At 37.1% G+C, this 20,176-nt stretch overlaps 1 protein-coding gene across 11 annotated transcripts in view; it reads left to right on the top strand.

The window, feature by feature from the left end:
• Positions 1-20,176, top strand: part of FSD1L (fibronectin type III and SPRY domain containing 1 like) — a 103,116-nt gene that overhangs the window by 45,049 nt on the left and 37,891 nt on the right. For all 11 annotated transcript variants that reach the window (XM_055117769.2, XM_055117770.2, XM_034967917.3 and 8 more), the window contains one exon: positions 19,719-19,928. In XM_055117769.2, the coding sequence (XP_054973744.1) occupies positions 19,719-19,928 (210 nt within the window). The remainder of the gene's footprint in view (positions 1-19,718; positions 19,929-20,176) is intronic.

Raw genomic sequence — 20,176 nt, 5'->3', positions numbered from 1 at the left:
AAATAGGAAATATGTTTAGAAGTCACATTAACCATATGTCTCTACTTACCACCAGTATGACCCTAAAACTTCAGAATTTCACCCTTCTTCATATAGCTGTCAGATGTAGAATATTCCTAATATAATTTCCATCTGAGTGGAGAGCAAAGAAAAATTTCAGCAACTTAGAGAGGAAAGTTGTCCTTTCCTGCTTATCTGTTTACATATTAAAGTTACTTTAGTATTTTTGTTGGAAAAAATATATGCATGTGGTAAACAGTTAAAGTAGTACAAAAGAGTATAAAGTAGCCCTCTCATCTCAGACTTCCAATTTTCTTCCCTAGGAGCTACCAACATTAACTAGCATGTGCTTATCTTTCTAGAAACAGTCTGTGCCTGTAAAAGTGTCATCATATAGACAGAATCATGTAATTGGTAATTTTTGGCGATATCATGTGATTAAACCTAACATATAATTCACCTCCTTTAAAAAGATGGAAGCATATAGTACAGCAAGAACTCAAAAAAAGGAAGCATACATATACATTGTTATATAATTTTGCTTTGCCACTTAACAGTATGTAGGAGTTCATTCCAGATCACTGTACATCACTTTATTTTTTTTTCATGACTAGATAGTATGAATGTAATTAGTTCTTGATGAGTATTTAGGTTTATAGTCTTTTCATTAGAAACAATGGTGAAATGATCAAATACTTGTATATATTTGCAGAGAGGTGCCACTATCTCTTGAGGACAAATTCCTGGAAGTGGAAGTACATTTTTATTTTAAATTTGGGTAGATTTTAAGTTGTCAAAGAGATTTCACAGTTTATATGTACTGGAAAATATTTGAATGCCTGTATTGTTATACTGCTGCAAACACTGCTGTCAGGTTTTTTTTTTTCCTATTCTAATAGGTGACAAATGTATTATGATTGTTTTAATTTTCATTTCTTTAAGTATGAATGAGTTTGTACTTTTGTCATATTTTCATAAGCCACTTTAAAAATGAGCTCCCTATTTATGAATTTTGTCAAATTTTCATGGGATTGTTAGTCTTTTTATTAATGATATGTGGGGTAGGACCTTTTAATATATTAAGGAAGTCAACCTTTGTCCTATGTGGTGTATATCCTTGCTCACCTTGATCATTTGCCTGTTGAATTTATGGTGATTTTTTTTCCTAGCAAATTTTTAATTTTAGTGCAGTCAAATACATCACAATTTTCTTTTGTGACTCTTAGATTTTATAAAGGTCTTACTTAGAAAGACTTCACTATTGCAAGATTATAAAAATACACATATTTTCTTATATTTGTAGCTTTTTAAAAATAAACTGTAGTTTTAGAGCAGTTTTAAGTTTACAGTAAAGTTGAATGAAAGGTATGGAGATTTCTCATATACCTTCACACATGCATAGCCTTCTTCACTATCAATGTCTCCCACCAGAGTGGTATATTTATTACAATTGATGAACCTACACTGACACATCATTATCACTGAAAAGTCTATAGTTTACATTGGGGGTTCCCTCCTGGTATTGTACATTTTATGGGTTTGGGCAGATGTATACTGGCATGTATCTGCCATTGTATTACCATACAGAGTATTTTCACTGCCCGAAAAATCCGCTGTGCCCCATATTTTCATCGTTCCTTACTCCCAGTCAATGGCAACCACTGATCTATTTACTCTCCATAGTTTTGCCTTTTCCAGAATCTTGTATAGTTGGAATCATATAGTAAGTAGCCTTTTCACATTGCTTTCTTTTACTTAGTAATATGCATTTAAGTTTCCTCCATGTATATTGATGACCTGATAGCTCATTTCTTTTTAGTATGGAATAATAGTCCATTGTCTAGATGCGCCATGGTTTATTTATTCATTTATACACTGAAACACATGTTGATTACTTCCAACTTTGGGCAGTTATGAATAAGGCTACTATAAACATCTGTATGCACATTTTTGTGTAGACATAAGTTTTCAACTCCTTTGGATAAATGCCGATTACTGAATAGTATGGTAAAAATGTGTTAAATTTTATAGAAAACTACCAAACTGTCTTCCTAAGTGTCTGTATGATTTTGCATTCCCACAAGCAATGAATAGAGTTCTGTTGCTTCACATTTTCACCAATTGGTGGTATTGTGGTATTTTATTGTTTTTTAAAATTTCAATTTCCCTAATGACATATTATGTGAAGGATCTTTTTATATACTTACTGTCTGTATGTCTTTTTTGGTGAGATGTCTGTAAGGTCTTTGGCCTATTTTTTTTACATTGGGTTTTTTTTTTTTTTTTTGGTACTAATGTTTTTATTAAGGCATGATATAAAGTTGGAAATCAAGTTCTTCATAAGTACTGATACTGCTAACACAAACTGTGAGGTGATGGCAAATATTATACTATGAATTACTCATCATTTTATTCTAGACCATCTTACAGCCAGAGAAATTTACAATTCCACATGTACAATTTTTTTAAGTTATAATTGTTATCTGTCAATTGAGAAAAGCATTAAGATTAAGATGACAGTGACTATATCAGCTGACTATTATAAATAGACTCTCAGAAACTAAGGAAAATGTGTTTACTGACATAGATGTAGAGTATTCATAATCTTAAAACTGGCTGAAATGCACCAGGTATACAAATATAGCCAATCCTCCCACCTATTAGGTAAAATGCATGGTGAAGCCTACATATGCCTTTTTTGGGGCCCACTGATCTACGATAAGAAACTTTTGTAAATATTGCTTTGGAGTTCTGAGGAAAAATTTCTAATCACTGTTTGTGACAAGGTCTTTGTATGTAGAGTTAATTACTGAAACAGCATGCATATCTCAAATAATACAAATTATATTTAAAGAAATGTTTGGAAGAGCTAAAAATAAACAAAAGAAAGCAAAATAAAATAGTCTGTAAATTCACCTCAGCCTGCTGAATTCTTTGCAGTTTTATGTTTTTTTATTTTATTTTATTATTATTATACTTTTAAGTTTTAGGGTACATGCGTACAATGTGCAGGTTAGTTACATATGTATACATGTGCCATGCTGGTGTGCTGCACCCATTAACTCGTCATTTAGCATTAGGTATATCTCCTAAAGCTATCCCTCCCCACTCCCCTCACCCCACAACAGTCCCCAGAGTGTGATGTTCCCCTTCCTGTGTCCATGTGTTCTCATTGTTCAGTTCCCACCTATGAGTGAGAATATGCGGTGTTAGGTTTTTTGTTCTTGTGATAGTTTACTGAGAATGATGATTTCCAGTTTCATCCACGTCCCTACAAAGGACATGAACTCATCATTTTTTATGGCTGCGTAGTATTCCATGGTGTATATGTGCTACGTTTTCTTAATCCAGTCTATCATTGTTGGACATATGGGTTGGTTCCAAGTCTTTGCTATTGTGAATAGTGCTGCAATAAACATACGTGTGAATGTGTCTTTATAGCAGCATGATTTATAGTCCTTTGGGTATATACCCAGTAATGGGATGGCTGGGTCAAATGGTATTTCTAGTTCTAGATCCCTGAGGAATCGCCACACTGACTTCCACAAGGGATGAACTAGTTTACAGTCCCACCAACAGTGTAAAAGCGTTCCTATTTCTCCACATCCTTTCCAGCACCTGTTGTTTCCTGACTTTTTAATGATTGCCATTCTAATTGGTGTGAGATGGTATCTCATTGTGGTTTTGATTTACATTTCTCTGATGGCCAGTGATGATGAGCATTTTTTCATGTGTCTGTTGGCTGCATAAATGTCTTCTTTTGAGAAGTGTCTGTTCATGTCCTTCGCCCACTTTTTGATGGGGTTGTTTGTTTTTTTCTTGTAAATTTGTTTGAGTTCATTGTAGATTCTAGATACCAGCCCTTTGTCAGATGAGTAGGTTGTGAATATTTTCTCCCATTTTGTAGGTTGCCTGTTCACTCTGATGGTAGTTTCTTTTGCTGTGCAGAAGCTCTTTAGTTTAATTAGATCCCAGTTGTCAATTTTGTCTTTTGTTGCCATTGCTTTTGGTGTTTTAGACATGAAGTCCTTGCCCATGCCTATGTCCTGAATGGTAATGCCTAGGTTTTCTTCTAGGGGTTTTATGGTTTTAGGTCTAACGTTTAAGTCTTTAATCTATCTTGAATTAATTTTTGTATAAGGTGTAAGGAAAGGATCCAGTTTCAGCTTTCTACATATGGCTAGCCAGTTTTCCCAGCACCATTTATTAAATAGGGAATCCTTTCCCCATTGCTTGTTTTTCTCAGGTTTGTCAAAGATCAGATAGTTGTAGATATGCAGCGTTATTTCTGAGGGCTCTGTTCTGTTCCATTGATCTATATCTCTGTTTTGGTACCAGTACCATGCTGTTTTGGTTACTGTAGCCTTGTAGTATAGTTTGAAGTCAGGTAGTGTGATGCCTCCAGCTTTGTTCTTTTGGCTTAGGATTGACTTGGCGATGTGGGCTCTTTTTTGGTTCCATATGAACTTTAAAGTAGTTTTTTCGAATTCTGTGAAGAAAGTCATTGGTAGCTTGATGGGGATGGCATTAAATCTGTAAATTACCTTGGGCAGTATGGCCATTTTCATGATATTGATTCTTCCTACCCATGAGCATGGAATGTTCTTCCATTTGTTTGTATCCTCTTTTATTTCATTGAGCAGTGATTTGTAGTTCTCCTTGAAGAGGTCCTTCACGTCCCTTGTAAGTTGGATTCCTAGGTATTTTATTCTCTTTGAAGCAATTGTGAATGGGAGTTCACTCATGAGTTTGCTCTCTGTTTGTCTGTTGTTGGTGTATAAGAATGCTTGTGATTTTTGTACATTGATTTTGTATCCTGAGACTTTGCTGAAGTTGCTTATCAGCTTAAGGAGATTTTGGGCTGAGACAATGGGGTTTTCTAGATATACAATCATGTCATCTGCAAACAGGGACAATTTGACTTCCTCTTTTCCTAACTGAATACCCTTTATTTCCTTCTCCTGCCCAATTGCCCTGATCAGAACTTCCAACACTATGTTGAATAGGAGTGGTGAGAGAGGGCATCCCTGTCTTGTGCCAGTTTTCAAAGGGAATGCTTCCAGTTTTTGCCCATTCAGTATGATATTGGGTGTGGGTTTGTCATAGATAGCTCTTATTATTTTGAGATACGTCCCATCAATACCTAATTTATTGAGAGTTTTTAGCATGAAGGGTTGTTGAATTTTGTCAAAGGCCTTTTCTGCATCTATTGAGATAATCATGTGGTTTTTGTCTTTGGTTCTGTTTGTATGCTGGATTACATTTATTGATTTGCGTATATTGAACCAGCCTTGCATCCCAGGGATGAAGCCCACTTGATCATGGTGGATAAGCTTTTTGATGTGCTTCTGGATTCGGTTTGCCATTATTTTATTGAGGATTTTTGCATCAATGTTCATCAAGGATATTGGTCTAAAATTCTCTTTCTTGGTTGTGTCTCTGCCCGGCTTTGGTATCAGGATGATGCTGGCCTCATAAAATGAGTTAGGGAGGATTCCCTCTTTTTCTATTGATTGGAATAGTTTCAGAAGGAATGGTACCAGTTCCTCCTTGTACCTCTGGTAGAATTCGGCTGTGAATCCATCTGGTCCTGGACTCTTTTTGGTTGGTAAGCTATTGATTATTGCCTCAATTTCAGAGCCTGTTATTGGTCTATTCAGAGAATCAACTTCTTCCTGGTTTAGTCTTGGGAGGGTGTATGTGTCGAGGAATTTATGCATTTCTTCTATATTTTCCAGTTTATTTGCGTAGAGGTGTTTGTAGTATTCTCTGATGGTAGTTTGTATTTCTGTGGGATCAGTGGTGATATCCCCTTTATCATTTTTTATTGTGTCTATTTGATTCTTCTCTCTTTTCTTCTTTATTAGTCTTGCTAGGAGTCTATCAATTTTGTTGATCCTTTCAAAAAACCAGCTCCTGGATTCATTAATTTTTTGAAGGGTTTTTTTGTGTCTCTATTTCCTTCAGTTCTGCTCTGATTTTAGTTATTTCTTGCCTTCTGGTAGCTTTTGAATGTCTTTGCTCTTGCTTTTCTAGTTCTTTTAATTGTGATGTTAGGGTGTCAATTTTGGATCTTTTCTGCTTTCTCTTGTGGGCATTTAGTGTTATAAATTTCCCTCTACACACTGCTTTGAATGTGTCCCAGAGATTCTGGTATGTTTTGTCTTTGTTCTTATTGGTTTCAAAGAACATCTTTATTTCTGCCTTCATTTTGTTATGTACCCAGTAGTCATTCAGGAGCAGGTTGTTCAGTTTCCATGTAGTTGAATGGTTTTGAGTGAGTTTCTTAATCCTGAATTCTAGTTTGATTGCACTGTGGTCTGAGAGACAGTTTGTTATAATTTCTGATATTTTACATTTGCTGAGGAGAGCTTTACTTCCAAGTATGTGGTCAATTTTGGAATAGGTGTGGTGTGGTGCTGAGAAGAATGTATATTCTGTTGATTTGGGGTGGAGAGTTCTGTAGATGTCTATTAGGTCCGCTTGGTGCAGAGCTGAGTTGAATTCCTGGGTATCCTTGTTAACTTTCTGTCTCGTTGATCTGTCTAATGTTGACAGTGGGATTTTAAAGTCTCCCATTATTATTGTGTGGGAGTCTAAGTCTCTTTGTAGGTCACTCAGGACTTGCTTTATGAATCTGGGTGCTCCTGTATTGGGTGCATATATATTTAGGCTAGTTAGCTCTTCTTGTTGAATTGATCCCTTTACCATTATGTAATGGCCTTCTTTGTCTCTTTTGATCTTTGTTGGTTTAAAGTCTGTTTTATCAGAAACTAGGATTGCAACCCCTGCCTTTTTTTTGTTTTCCATTTGCTTGGTAGATCTTCCTCCATCCTTTTATTTTGAGCCTATGTGTGTCTCTGCACATGAGATGGGTTTCCTGAATACAGCACACTGATGGGTCTTGACTCTTTATCCAATTTGCCAGTCTGTGTCTTTTAATTGGAGCATTTAGTCCATTTACATTTAAAGTTAATATTGTTATGTGTGAATTTGATCCTGTGATTATGATGTTAGCTGGTTATTTTGCTCGTTAGTTGATGCAGTTTCTTCCTAGCCTCGATGGTCTTTACAATTTGGTCTGATTTTGCAGTGGCTGGTACTGGTTTTTCCTTTCCATGTTTAGTGCTTCCTTCAGGAGCTCTTTTAGGGCAGGCCTGGTGGTGAGAAAATCTCTCAGCATTTGCTTGTCTGTAAAGGATTTTATTTCTCCTTCACTTATGAAGCTTAGTTTGGCTGGATATGAAATTCTGGGTTGAAAATTCTTTTCTTTAAGAATGTTGAATATTGGCCCCCACTCTCTTCTGGTTTGTAGAGTTTCTGCCGAGAGATCCGCTGTTAGTCTGATGGGCTTCCCTTTGTGGGTAACCCAACCTTTCTCTCTGGCTGCCCTTAACATTTTTTCCTTCATTTCAACTTTGGTGAATCTGACAATTATGTGTCTTGGAGTTGCTCTTCTCGAGGAGTATCTTTGTGTCATTCTCTGTATTTCCTTAATCTGAATGTTGGCCTGCCTTGCTAGATTGGGGAAGTTCTCCTGGGTAATATCCTGCAGAGTGTTTTCCAACTTGGTTCCATTCTCCCCGTCACTTTCAGGTACACCAATCAGACATAGATTTGGTCTTTTCACATAGTCCCATATTTCTTGGAGGCTTTGTTCGTTTCTTTTTATTCTTTTTTCTCTAAACTTCCCTTCTCGCTTCATTTCATTCATTTCATCTTCCATCACTGATACCCTTTTTTCCAGTTGATTGCATCGGCTCCTGAGGCTTCTGCATTCTTCATGTAGTTCTCGAGCCTTGGCTTTCAGCTCCATCAGCTCCTTTAAGCACTTCTCTGTATTGGTTATTCTAGTTATACATTCGTCTAAATTTTTTCAAAGTTTTCAACTTCTTTGCCTTTGGTTTGAATTTCCTCCTGTAGCTTGGAGTAGTTTGATCGTCTGAGGCCTTCTTCTCTCAACTCGTCAAAGTCATTCTCCATTCAGCTTTGCTCCATTTCTGGTGAGGAGCTGCGTTCCTTTGGAGGAGGAGAGGCACTCTGGTTTTTAGAGTTTCCAGTTTTTCTGTTCTGTTTTTTCCCCATCTTTGTGGTTTTATCTACTTTTGGTCTTTGATGATGTTGATGTACAGATGGGTTTTTGGTGTGGATGTCCTTTCTGTTTGTTAGTTTTCCTGCAACAGACTCAGCTGCAGGTCTGTTGGAGTTTGCTAGAGGTCCACTCCAGACCCTGTTTGCCTGGGTACCAGCAGCGGTGGCTGCAGAACAGTGGATTTTCGTGAACCGCAAATGCTGCTGTCTTATCGTTCCTCTGGAAGTTTTGTCTCAGAGGAGTACTCGGCCGTGTGAGGTGTCAGTCTGCCCCTATGGAGGGGGTGCCTCCCAGTTAGGCTGCTTGGGGGTCAGGGGTCACGGACCCACTTGAGGAGGCTGTCTGCCCGTTCTCAGATCTCCAGCTGCATGCTGGGAGAACCACTGCTCTCTTCAAAGCTGTCAGACAGGGACATTGAAGTCTGCAGAGGTTAGTGCTGTCTTTTTGTTCGTCTGTGCCCTGCCCCCAGGGGTGGAGCCTACAGAGGCAGGCAGGCCTCCTTGAGCTGTGGTGGGCTCCACCCAGTTCGAGCTTCCCGGCTGCTTTGTTGACCTAAGCAAGCCTGGGCAATGGCGGGTGCCCCTCCGCTAGCCTCGCTGCCACCTTGCTGTTTGATCTCAGACTGCTGTGCTAGCAATCAGCGAGACTCCGTGGGTGTAGGACCCTCGGAGCCAGGTGCGGGATATAATCTCCTGGTGCGCTGTTTTTTAAGCCCGTCGGAAAAGTGCAGTATTGGGGTGGGAATGACCTGATTTTCCAGGTGCCGTCTGTCACCTGTTTCTTTGACTAGGATAGAGAACTCCCTGACCCCTTGCTCTTCCCGAGTGAGGCAATGCCTCGCCCTGCTTCGGCTCGCGCAGGGTGCGCTGCACCCACTGTCCTGCGCCCACTGTCTGGCACTCCCTAGTGAGATGAACCCGGTACCTCAGATGGAAATGCAGAAATCACCTGTCTTCTGCGTAGCTCACGCTGGGAGCTGTAGACCGGGGCTGTTCCTATTCGGCCATCTTGGCTCCAGCTCGGGTTGTTTCTTTTCTTATTGTTGAATATTAAGAGTTCTTTGGGCCGGGCGCGGTGGCTCACGCCTGTAACCCCAGCATTTTGGGAGCCCGAGGCGGGCGGATCACAAGGTCAGGAGATCGAGACCATCCTGGCTAACATGGTGAAACCTCCTCTGTACTAAAAATACAAAAATTAGCTGGGCGTAGTGATGGGCCCATGTAGTCCCAGCTCCTCGGGAGGCTGAGGCAGAATGGCATGAACCCGGGAGGCGGAGCTTGCAGTGAGCCGAGATTGCACCACTGCACTGCAGCCTGGCAGCAGAGTGAGACTCCATCTTAAAAAAAAAAAAAAAAAAGGAATTCTGTGTAGTCCTTATCAGATGTTTCTTTTGCAAATATTGTCTCCCTGTCTGGCTTTTTTTCCCCTTGACGATGTCTTTTACAGAGCAAGATTTTTAATTCTAATAATGTTTAGCCTATGTTACTGTTTCTTTCATGAAGCTTGCCTTTGGTTCCTTTGATCTATTTGTCTCTTCTTTCACCAGTACCACGTCTTGATGACTGTAGCTTTTTTTTTTTTTTTTTTTGTGACGGAATCTCGCTGTGTCGCCCAGGCTGGAGTGCAGTGGCGCGATCTCTGCTCATTGCAAGCTCTGCCTCCCATAGTATGTCTGAGAGTTGACTAGTTTCAGCCTTCCAACTTTGATCTTCTTTTTCAATATTGTGTTGCCTTTATCTGGATCCTTTGCCTTTCCATATAAACTTTAGAGTCATCTTATTGATATCCACAAAATAGCTTACTGGGATTATGATTAGGATTGCATTCAATCTGTAGGTCAAATTGGGAAGAACTGACATCTTAAGAACATTGAGTATTTCTATCCATAAACATTGGAATGTCTCTACATTAATTTAGCTCTTTGATTTCTTTCATTAGAGTTTTGTAGTTTTCCTCATATAAACATGGAACATATTTTGTTAGATTTGTATCAAAAGATTTCATTTTGGGGGTGCTGATGTAAATGGTATTGTGTTTTAATTTCAAATTCCACTTGTTCATTTCTGGTATACAGGAAAGTGGTAGGCCTTGTATCCTACAGCCTTGCTGCAATCACTTACTAGTTTCAGGATTTTTTTGTTGATTCTTTTGGATTTTCTACCTAGATGATCATGTTGTTTGTAACAAAGACAGTTTTATTTCTTTCTTCCCAACCTGAATACCTTGTATTGTCGTACTGCATTACCTAGGACTTCCAGTACTATGTTGGAAGCAGTAGAAAGAGGGGGATCCTTGCCTTGTTCCTGAACTTAGTGGAAACATTTTGAGTTTCTCTCCATTAAGTATGGTGTTAGCTGTAATTTTTTTTGTAGCTATTTCTTAACAAGTTGAGTTGAGGAAGTTCCTTTCTGTTCCTATTTCACTGAGAGTTTTTATTTTGAATGAGTGTTGGAATTTGTGAAATGCATTTTTTGGCATCTATTTTTATGATTGTGAGATTTTTCTTTTTAAGCCTGTTGATGTGATGGGTTACATTGATTTTTCAAATGTCGAACCAGCCTGCATACTTGGAATAAATACCAGTTGGTCAAGGGTATAGTTCTTTTTGTTAATTGTTGGATTTGATTTGCTAATATTTTGTTGAGGATTTTTCACATCTAATTTATGAGACATACTGGTTTGTAGTTTTCTTTTGGAGTAATATCTTTGTCAGTTTTGGTATTAGGGTAATGCTGGCCTCATAGAATGAGTTAGGAAGTATTCTCTCTACTTTTCTCTTCTGCAAGAGATTGTAGAGAGTCAGTGTACTTTTGTCCTGAAAAGTATGGTAGAATTCACCAGTGAACACTTTTGTGCCTGGTGCTTTCTGTTTTGGAAAGTTATTAATATCGATTCAATTTTTAAAATAGATAGAGGCCTATTCAGATTGTCTGTTTTCCTTGTGGGTTTTGGCAGATTGTGTCTGTCATAGAATTGGTCCTTTTGGGTTATCAAATTTGTGGACATAGAGTTATTCACAGAATTCCTTGATTAGCTTTTTAATGTCCATGGGATCTGTGTTGATGCCCCCTCTTTCATTTTTGATACTAGTTATTTGTGTCCTCTTTCTTTTCTTAGTCTGGCCAGAGGTTTATTGATTCCATTGATCTGTCAAAGAACCAGGTTTTGCTTTCAGGATTTTTTTCCATTGATTTCCCTCTTTTCAGTTTCATTGATTTCTGTTCTTGTTTTTTGTTTGTTTGTTTTTAGAGATAGAGTCTTGCTCAGTTGCCCAGTCTGGAATGTAGTTATATAATCATAGCTCACTGCAGCCTTGAATTCCTGGGCTCAAGGGATCTTCCTGCCACAGCCTTCTCAGTAGTTAGGACTACAGGCATGTGCTACCATGCCCAGCTAATTTAAATCTTTTTTTGTAGAGATGGGGTCTTACTGTGTTGCCTAGACTGGTCTCAAACCCCTGGCCTCAAGTGATCTTCCCACCTCAGCCTTCTAAAGCACTGGGACTACAGGTGTGACTACCACACCCAACCTGATTTTTGTTCTAATTTTCATTATTTCTTTTCTGCTTGCTTTGGCTTTATTATTATTATTATTGTTTTTAGTTTACCAAGGCGAAAGCTTAAATTACTGGTTTTAGATCTTCTTTTGTAATATAATCATTTGTCAGTGGTGGGGATACATTCTAAGAAATGTGATGTTTGGCAATTTTGTCATTGTGCAAACATCATAGAGTGTATTTACACAAACCAAGATGGTATAGTCTCCTACACATCTAGGCTATATTATATAGCAGATTGCTCCTAGGCTACAAACCTGTACAGCATGTTACTGTACTGAATACTGTAAGCAGTTGTAACACAATGATAATAATTTGTGTATCTAAACATATCTAAACTTAGAAAAAAATACAGTCAAAATATGGTATTGTAATTTTATGGGACCACTTTTGTATATGTGGTCTGTCATTGACCAAAATGTTGTTATATGGCTTATGGCTCATGACCATATGTGCATTCAGTGTTATAATTTCCCTCTAAGCACTATTTTCATTGCATTCAACAAATTTTGATAAGTTGTGTTTTCATTTTCATTTAGTTCAAAATATTTTAAAATTTCTCATGAGATTTATTCTTTGACTATGTGTTGTTTAGAAGTGTGGTTTTTATATTTTTAGTAGAGATGGGGTTTTGCCATGTTGGCCAAGCTGGTCTTGAACTCCTCATCTCAAGTGATCCGCCCCCCTCCCAAAGTGCAAAGATTACAGGCATGAGCCACCGCGCCCATGCTAGAAGTGGGTTGTTTAATCTCAAAGTATTTTGGGACTTTGCAGCTATATATCTTTTTCTGTTAAGTGATTTCTAATTTAATCATTGCATGATTTCTATGCTTTTGAATTTGTTAATGTGTGTTTTACAGCCCAGAATGTAGTCTTTGTCTTGGCAAATGTTCTATAGGAGCTTGAGAAGAATGTATATTCTGCCATTGTTGGATGAAGTAGTCTGTAGATATCAATTATATGCAGTTGATTGATGGAGTTGTTGAGTTCAACCATGTACTTAGTGATTTTCTGCCTCTCTCCCATCACTTGTATCATTGTTGTGATTTATTTCACTTATGCAGCAGTATGTGTAAGCACAGATACACCACACACATTCAAATAAATAGTTGCCCTTATTGTTTTGAATTAACTGTTACTGGTTAGATCAGTCAAGAATAAGAAAAATAAGTTTTTATTTTACCTTCACTTATCCTTCTCCATTGCTCTTTGTTTCTTTGTCTTTAAAGAACTTTTTAAAAACATTTCTTACATAGCATGTCTATTGGCAACAGATTTCCTCAATTTTTATTTGTCTGAGAGAGTTTTTATTTCTCCTTCACTACTGAAGGATAATTTCAAGGTATACAGAATTGCTCCTCTATAGGTAAGGTCCCCTCCTCTGCCCCCACCTGGCTTCTTTCAAGTGTTTTCCTTGTCTTTGATTTTCTGTGGTCTGAATATATGCCTGGATATGGTTTTTGTTTATGTGTGTATGGCAGGGAGCATTTATTTTGGTTGATGTTCCCTGAGCATCCTAGATCTGTAGTTTGGTGTCTGACATTAATTTGGGATTTTCTCAGTCATTATTGTTTCAAATATATCTTCTGTTCCTTTCTGTCTTCTTCTTCTGTAATTTCCATTATACATATTTACTCCTTTTGTACTTCCACAGTAAATTTTGGATATTCTGTTCTGTGGGGTTTCTTCCAATCTTTTTTGTCTTTGCTGTTTCATCTTGCAGGTTTCTATTGAGAGATCCTCAAACTCAAAAGATTCTTTCCAGTCAGCTATTAAGTCCATTAAATTATTCTTAATTTATGGTACAGTGCTTTTTATCTTTAGCCTTTCTTTGCGGTTTTTTCTTAGAATTTCTAGCTCTCCACTTGTATTGCCCATCTGTTCTTTTATGCTGTCTACTTTCTCCATTTTATGCTCTCTGCTTTCTCCATGAGAGCCCTCAGAATATTATAGCTGTTTTTAATTATTGGTCTGATAATTCCAGCATTTCTGCCATATCTGAGTCTTGTAATTTTTTCTTGATGACCAGACATGTATTGGGTTAAAGAAACTGATGTAAACTGGCCTTTATTAATGTGGTAGTAAGGTGTGTGGGAGGGGCAGCATTCTGTAGCACCATAATTAGGTCTCAGTCTTTTGGTGAGCCTGTGATTTCCCTTTGCCCACATGGAGTAGCTGATTGGAGTTGGATATTTCCTTTTCCCCAGGTCACTTAGGCTCTGTTAAAACCCCAACAGATTAGACTATGATTAAATAGTTTCTCTTAAGGGAACAGAAACTCTGATGTATTTCAAAATACTTCCTTTTCTCCTCCCCCTGCTGTGGAAGCATAAGGGGATTTTTCTCTGTTAGTTATTCATGGTGAGAACCTGGTAAGCTCCTGGAGGTAAAACTCACAAATGTGTGGGGACACTCCTATGACTGGGTCTCCTTGGAGCTGGACTCTCAGACATTCTGCTGTATTCCTTAAGTAAGTACAATTTCAATTAAAATTTAAATAAAAATTTTGCCAAGGGATTATAATCTCAAGCATTTGAGATAGTTTATTTCCCTTTCATTTCCAAATGGAGTAGTTTTATGGAGAAAACTCAGCTTAATAATATCAGAAAGGCTTTTCTAATAGCCACAACTGACTAACTATGACAAGATCAATTTTAGGAAATAGTAACTCTTCCCATCACTAAAATAATTCGGTAAGAAGCTTGACAATAACTTGAAGCCAGTGTTGTAAAGGGAATCCATTCATCAGAAGACATTGACCAGTGCTTCTCAAACTTTAAAGTGCATGCAAATCAACTGCAGATTCTGATTCAAGAGTCTTAGTGTTGGACTTGAGGTAACTTAGGCTTATTTTTGCACACATTCAAGGTGAGAAGCACTGCCTTATTTATAAAAGCTCAGCAATATAACACAATAAAATTGTTTTATGCACGATTTTTTTTTGCTATCATAGGATCCCTCCAGAGTATGGTAGTTATATGATAGTTATAGCAGTCTGTGGTAGTATATGAGTCCTCTTCTTTTCTATTTGAAATTTTTGAAGTTTTTTTCAGATTGTGTCCTCTTGCTCTGGCTTTCATGAATTCTTTAAGGTGACACTGTTGCTTATTTCTAAAGTTCCCATCGTTTACAGTTTTTTATTGTTTGAGACAGGGTATTTCTCTATCACCCAGGCTGGAGTGCAGTGGCATCATCATAGTTCACTGTAGCCTCTAACTCCTGGCTCAAGCGGTCTTTCTGCATCAGCCTCCTGAGTTGCTAGGACTACAGGTGCATGCCACCACACCCAGCTAATTTTTAATTTTTTTTTTTTTTTTTTTTTTTTTTTGTAGAGATAGAGGTCTCACTGTGTTTCTCAGGCTGGTCTCAAACTCCTGGCCTCAAGCCATCCTCTAGCCATAGTCTCCCAAAGTGCTGGGATTATAGGTGTGAACCACTGCACCCAGCCATCATTTCCACGTTTACATCTGTGTTCTTCTTATTGGTCATACTTAGGTCCAAAAAAGTTAGTTTACCCAACACAGACTGTACTTTCCAGGTTATTAAATTATCAATAAGACAAATTCAGAACTTTTCAGAGATTCTGCCTTTAGGTTCCTTTAGTTTTCCAGGTCAGTTAGGTTCCTATCATTCATCCCTTTGTGTTAGTTTTGTAGATCACTCATTTCCACCTGGCCAGATAGTTTAACTTTCATGTATATTTTTTTCTTTTTATCATTATTCAGATATCTTTCTGCATGTTACTGCTCTTCGATTTTATATATTTTTATATACTAACATATATGGCCTTAGCTTAGAGTGCCTTTCTTTAAGAATAGTAAAGGCTGTTGTCTCTAAGTCAAACTGCTTATGTTTAAATCCTGTTTCTTCTTTAATTGTCTAGCTGTGCAATCTTGAGCAAGTTACTTTGACATCTTTGAGCCCCTAATAAAGATAATGATAATATAAAGTTTATGGTATTGTAATGGTAAGGATTAATATGGAAAGCACTCAGTAAATGATAGCTATTGTTGTTACTACCATTATTCATTTTTACTTTTCTGTTTAACTTAGGAAGAAAACTTTGATTGTTGCCTTTGAAATTGTATATTTTACTTTGTATTTATCTTAGGTTCACTTTTTTACTCATACTTGGAGAATTTACGTGTTGATTTATAGCAGTTGAGGCTTTAACTGTTTTCTATCCCCTTCTCAGTTTTCTCATGTGAATGACTAATACCAATGATAACATTTTTTCCCCATAATGTTTTCTGTTGTAAGTAGAACTTTTCTCCCCTAAAATCCAGTGTATATCACTTCTACATTCTGACAGAGAGTGCACATACACATAGATATTACTACTACTTTGATAAAAAAAAATGATTTAAAACGCAGTCTTCTCAACCTTACTTCTTCCCTTCTTTTGGGCTTTCAACGATGGCTTAACAGACCAAGACCATGCTTATTGTACAGTCAAATAGATTGCATGAACAGTTAGGATTTCCCTTTTTGGCAAAATGAGGTATGATTAAAAAAAAAAAAGAAACCTTTTTCTGGAGGAGTTTCGTCCAGAAGGAAAACTGTAATAAGATTTTTTTTTTTTTTTTTTGAGACAAGGTCTTGCTGTGTCGCCCAGGCTGGAGTACAGTGGCACAACCACTGCAGCCTCAACCTCCTGGGCTTAAGCAACCCTCCTGCCTCAGCCTCCTGAGTAGCTGGGACCACACAGGCATGCACCGCCATACCCAACTAAATTTTTCTGATTTTTTTGTCAAAGTGAGATGGGGTCTCACTTTGTTGCCCAGGGTGGTCTCAAACTCCTGGGCTCAAGTGATCCTCCTGCCTCAGCTTCTTAAAGTACTAGGATTACAGGCATGAGCCACTATGCCCAGCAGAAAAATGTAATAGGTTTTAAAAATTCATGAAGGATGCATTTAAATCTCTAATTTTTAATATTCTGTAGCATAAAAATTTTCTATAAGATGGAATCAAATTAACTTATAAAATGAAGAAATATGTATTAATTCCATAAATGCCACTATAATGTATCCTATAGTACATTATATGTAGTAATATTAGTTATGGACATACCTGAGTCTTAACAGTGGAAATGACGATGATCAATGACAGTTACAAAGTCATTATCTACTCTTAGCCATTTCTTATGCATTGAAATTTTGACTTTATATCCTTTCTCCTTTCTGGAGCTAAGAAAATAAGTCTGGCAATGCTGATGCCACTTACCTTTTACATTCAGGTGCAGAGAAAACATTTAGTAAATTCTTCAACTAATTTCTACACTATTGCTAGTTCATCACTGTTGCTTTATGGAAGTATGTAGGTAGATGTGTGGATTGCTTTCCTTCCAAAGACTTCTGCCTTGCCTAAGTAATATTTATATGTTATAAGTACACTATCTTTCATCTTCCCCTGAATTTGTATGCCGTATTTGATGAATTGTTTTCTTACTTCTATATAGAATCTAGAGTGAACTTCCCACGTTAGCTCCAAGTCAACCTAAATTTGACATACCACTCTTAAATTATCTAAATATATTTGTCCCTCCCACGTGTCACCACTTTCTTATTTTTTTTTCTTTTTAACCTCAGTTTCCATTTTGTCACTTGACTTTCTTTTGGGGACCATTATTCACAAGAAAGAAGAATCTGCCTGCCAGTGCAGTCTTACTAGAATGGCAGCTGAATTGAGATGTAGATAGCAGGGTGCTAACTAGTCCTACTCACCAATTAAGTGACTTTTTTTATACCAACCTCTCAGGACTTTCAGTTGCAGATTTATGACTCAGCAAAATTTTCACATTGCTACAGGCCATAGGCCTTTACATTTCCTTACATGTAGGCATAGCAGAGCATATTAAATTCATGAATGCCTATAGTCTCTTTATTCTCTTGGCAGTGAATAGTCTACAATTCTGTTTCAGTAGTAGACACTACCAAATATGTATTATAAGGACAGAAATCCTACAAGACAGATGAAGGAAACTCATGGTTATGACAAATAATAAATGCTTTTTTGGTTGTCAGTTGTCTTACTAATAAGTTATATCCAATTCTAAGTATTTATTGTACAATTACACATGTAGAGTTTAACTTTGGGAAGACTGTAGTTAGTGGAAATGGATCATCCTTTCTAAGTCAAATTTTTCCATCTTGGTGTTATTTTACTGGGTTTATTATTTGTTAGCTCTCATGTTGCTTTGCATCTCAACTTTAATATGTAATTCTTTTGTTGTTGTGGTTTTGAAAAAAATTAGCAAGAGTCATCTCTCAGTATTTGTGGGGGACTGGTTCTAGCACCTTCGTTGAATTACCAAAATCCACAGATGCTCAAGTCCCTAAAAAATGGTTATTTGCATATAACCTATGCACATCCTCCCATATACTTTAAGTCATCTCTAGATTACTTATAATACCTAATACAATGTAACCACTATGTCAATAGTTGTTATACTGTAGTTTTAAACTTTTTTATTGTTGTATTGTTATTTTTATTTTTTCCGAATATTTTTTGATCCAAGGCTGATTGAATCCGTGGATACAGAGGGCCAACTTTGCTTTGTTTTTTAGAACAGGGTTATATTTGTGGAGAATTGAGCATGATAGTACAGAAAGTTACCATAAACCCACTACCTCCTCCATATACAATTTCCCCTGTTATTACTATTCTGCATTAGTGGGGTACATTTGATATAATTGATGAATCAACAGTGATACATTATTAGCTAAAGTTCATATTTTATATTAGCATTTACTCTTTGAGTTAAACAGTTCTGTGGGTTCTGATAAATGTATAGTGTCTTATATCTACCATTATATTACCATATAGAATAATTTCACTGCCCTAAAATTCCTTTCTGTTCCACTTATTCATCTCTTATATCCTGCAACCCTTCTGTGATCACTTGTTAGTTCCAGGAATTTTATTCTTTGTTTTTTGTTGTTGTTGTTGTTTTGTTCTTTTTGAGACGGAGTCTCGCTCTGTTGCCCAGGCTGGAGTGTAGTGGCACGATCTCGGCTCACTGCAATCTCTGCCTCCTGGGTTCAAGCAATTCTTCTGCCTCAGCCTCATGAGTAGCTGGGATTACTGGCGCATGCCACCACACCTGGCTAATTTTTGTGTTTTTAGTAGAGAGGGGGTTTCACTATGTTGGTCAGGCTGGTCTCGAACTCCTGACCTCGTGATCTGCCTGCCTTGGCCTCCCAAAGTGCTGGGATTACAGGTGTGAGCCACTGCGCCTGGCCTGTTTTTTGAATTTTCTACGTAGGCAGTAATGTCATACACAAAGAGTTTTATTTTTTACTTTATAATTGGTATTTTTCTTGTTTCATTGATATCATTATATAATTTTTCTGCAATTGATGTGACAGAATACATTAATTGATTTCAAATGTTTAACTAGCCTTGCATACCAGGAATAAATCTTTTGAATTCTTTTCTTTAGCAGTAAAATGTTTAAATCTGGTACCTGCTGGACTGCATAGTTTCACCCAGTTCAGACAAGTCCGTATCACTGGAGGACCATGTTCTACATTTGTTATGTCAGTGGATCATGTGTTAATGTTAAAAAGCTATGAACTATGTCTTTCATGGAAAAGAAATTAATGTTCATACATTTTAAATGTGGCTCATTTACTTCAGTTTATTTTAATGAACTGTAGAACTCTTGGGAGAAACATTTAAAAATCCTTAAGTATTTTGCAGGGTTGGGAAACAAGATTTTAAAATACATTCAAGAGGGAAAATTATTTCAGTCATTATATTCAAAGCAATTTATTCTATTTGTTAATATTGATTTAATTTATATTCTACAGCTATTTGAAATATCAGATTAAAAATATAATGTGTTCAGAAGTAGCAAGTTATTCTCGATTCCTTATCCTTAGTGTGTGTACTTTGAAAATAGTTATTTTACATTTATGGGCTTTCCTTTTGCTTAATCTGATCTACTTTTGAACAGTTTAAAAGCATAATGAAAAAGCAGTTTGAATGATATAAATGTGATATCAATATTTGATTAGTGTTGTAATAAATGAGGAATGAATGAGTCTTTTTTTTTTTTCTTCTTTGCAGTCCCCAAAGCTCCAGAGATAGATCCAGTAGAGTGTTTGGTGGCAGATAACTCTGTAACAGTGGCTTGGAGAATGCCAGAAGAAGATAATAAGATTGACCATTTTATACTGGAACATAGGAAGACTAATTTTGATGGACTTCCACGTGTAAAGGATGAGCGATGCTGGGAGATAATTGATAATATTAAGGGTACTGAATATACACTATCAGGTAATATGACTGCATTTTAGGACTCTCATTCTCAGAAGATAAATGTATTGTTGAAAAATATTTTGAGTTACTTTAAAGGATAAAGTTTTTAAGTTTCTTTAGTCACACTGAGTTTTTAGATACTCAGTATGGAAGTGATTTTCTCTTGAAACATCAAGGAAACCCTTTTTTTTTTTTTTTAAGACAGGATCTTGTTCTATTATCTCCCAGGCTGGAGTGCAGTGGCGGGACCTTGGCCCACTGCAACC

Source organism: Pan paniscus, chromosome 11 (assembly GCF_029289425.2).
Source record: "Pan paniscus chromosome 11, NHGRI_mPanPan1-v2.0_pri, whole genome shotgun sequence".
Classification (NCBI taxonomy): domain Eukaryota; kingdom Metazoa; phylum Chordata; class Mammalia; order Primates; family Hominidae; genus Pan; species Pan paniscus.
Note: the sequence above shows the minus strand (reverse complement) of the source record. Positions and strands in the feature narration are given on the sequence as shown.